General features: G+C 58.6%; 1 protein-coding gene across 2 annotated transcripts in view; it reads right to left on the bottom strand.

Moving 5' to 3' along the window:
* Window positions 1–1,444, bottom strand: part of SLC6A17 (solute carrier family 6 (neutral amino acid transporter), member 17) — an 11,188-nt gene that overhangs the window by 5,647 nt on the left and 4,097 nt on the right. For both annotated transcript variants that reach the window (XM_009334728.1, XM_009334727.1), the window contains exons 3-4: window positions 1,073–1,213; window positions 185–366 (exon numbers count right to left, since the gene is read on the bottom strand). In XM_009334728.1, the coding sequence (XP_009333003.1) occupies window positions 185–366; window positions 1,073–1,213 (323 nt within the window). The remainder of the gene's footprint in view (window positions 1–184; window positions 367–1,072; window positions 1,214–1,444) is intronic.

The following is a 1,444-nucleotide window of genomic DNA, read 5'->3' as shown; positions in this document are numbered from 1 at the left end:
ACACCCTTGGGATCTTATTCTGCATCGCCCCAGAGACGGCCCCAACTCTGAGTGGGTGGGAGCATCCCAGGGGACACAGCATCCTCCAGCCACCCCAGATCAGGGCAGGAGAGCATGGTCCAGGCAGGAGGGTTCTGCTTCGAGGACAGACCCCAGGCAGGCTCAGGTGGCCACCGACACCCACCTTCCCCGAGGACTGGATGCCTTTGATCATGGCTAAGCCAACAAGGCTCCAGGCCACCAGCAGACACAGGGTCATCTTCCAGTTGAGCCCTCCACTCTCCGAGATGGAGTTGGAGATGTCCAGGGTCTCCCGGTACCAGAAGTAGGTGGTGGCCGAGCTCCTCTCGCATTCGGTCTCCACAACTGCAACCGAGCAGAGGCAGGAGAGCGTGAGGGGGCTGGGGAGAGTCACCCACCATCTCTTAGGGAATGAACATCAATTAATGTCAAAGACCTGCCGGAGCCAGCCAGGGAAGGCAGGCACCCCTGGAAACTAAGGGACAGGAATTAATGGGGCTCATTTTTAGCAGGAAAAAGAAGAGACAGGACATAAAGCCATTGTCAGGTGAAAATAAGGTGTTAAATACAGGGAGAGACATTTGCATTTGCTATAAAACCTCCCAGAGTGTCCCAAGGAGATGCTCAGATGCTATTAAACACCATTAACTCCATCAGCGTCTCAGTCCGGCACTGATGGAGCAGCCAGGTGAGCCCTGCCTGGCTCTCGCTGCCTCCCTCCGTGGTCCTGGGTCAGATCCTGGCCCTGAGCACTGAGGCAGCCTGGAGACCCGAGCTCTGGATCCCCAAACTGGCATCAAATCCCACCAGTGGGACAGACCCCGAGGGGAGAGCATGGGAGAGACTCATCCAACCGCAGGGAAACATCTCCATGTGATCAAGGCAGCTGGACCAGAGAGGACCCAGTGCCCCAGAAGACGCCTCAACCTCCGGTGTCCCTACCTGTGATAGCTACAGATGTTGGGGGTCCCCCAGTGTCCCACAGCCCCCCTTCCCTGGGAACTGCTCCCTCCCAGCCCAGCCTCCCCCCGTGCCAGCAGCCGTCCCTTACTGGCCACCGAGCCGTTTTTCACGATGGGGCACTCGCTCCAGGGAAGAGGGTACTGGAAGGACTTAAAGAAGTAAAAGATGCTCCAGCCGATGATGACGTTGTAATAGAGACCGACAAAAAAACAGACCTGGGGGGAGGAAGGAGGACATTAAATCACTGGGCAGTGACACTGTCCCCAACACACCTCCCACCGGGCAGGGACGCGGGGGGAGCGGGGCTGTTGGGATCAGGGGAGGGGCCCATTCCCACCCAGCCCTAAACGCACGGGTGGAGCTGGAAAAACTCCCCTTGACCGCTCAAACCTCTGCACAGGGCCCCTCGAGGTTTGCTTCCAGGCCTCCCCCCCCCGCACTTCTCAGCTTGCAAAGCCGT

This window comes from Pygoscelis adeliae, unplaced genomic scaffold, assembly GCF_000699105.1.
Source record: "Pygoscelis adeliae isolate BGI_AS28 unplaced genomic scaffold, ASM69910v1 Scaffold482, whole genome shotgun sequence".
In the NCBI taxonomy this organism is placed as follows: domain Eukaryota; kingdom Metazoa; phylum Chordata; class Aves; order Sphenisciformes; family Spheniscidae; genus Pygoscelis; species Pygoscelis adeliae.
The sequence above is the reverse complement of the archived record's forward strand: the minus strand, read 5'-3'. Positions and strand labels throughout refer to the sequence as shown.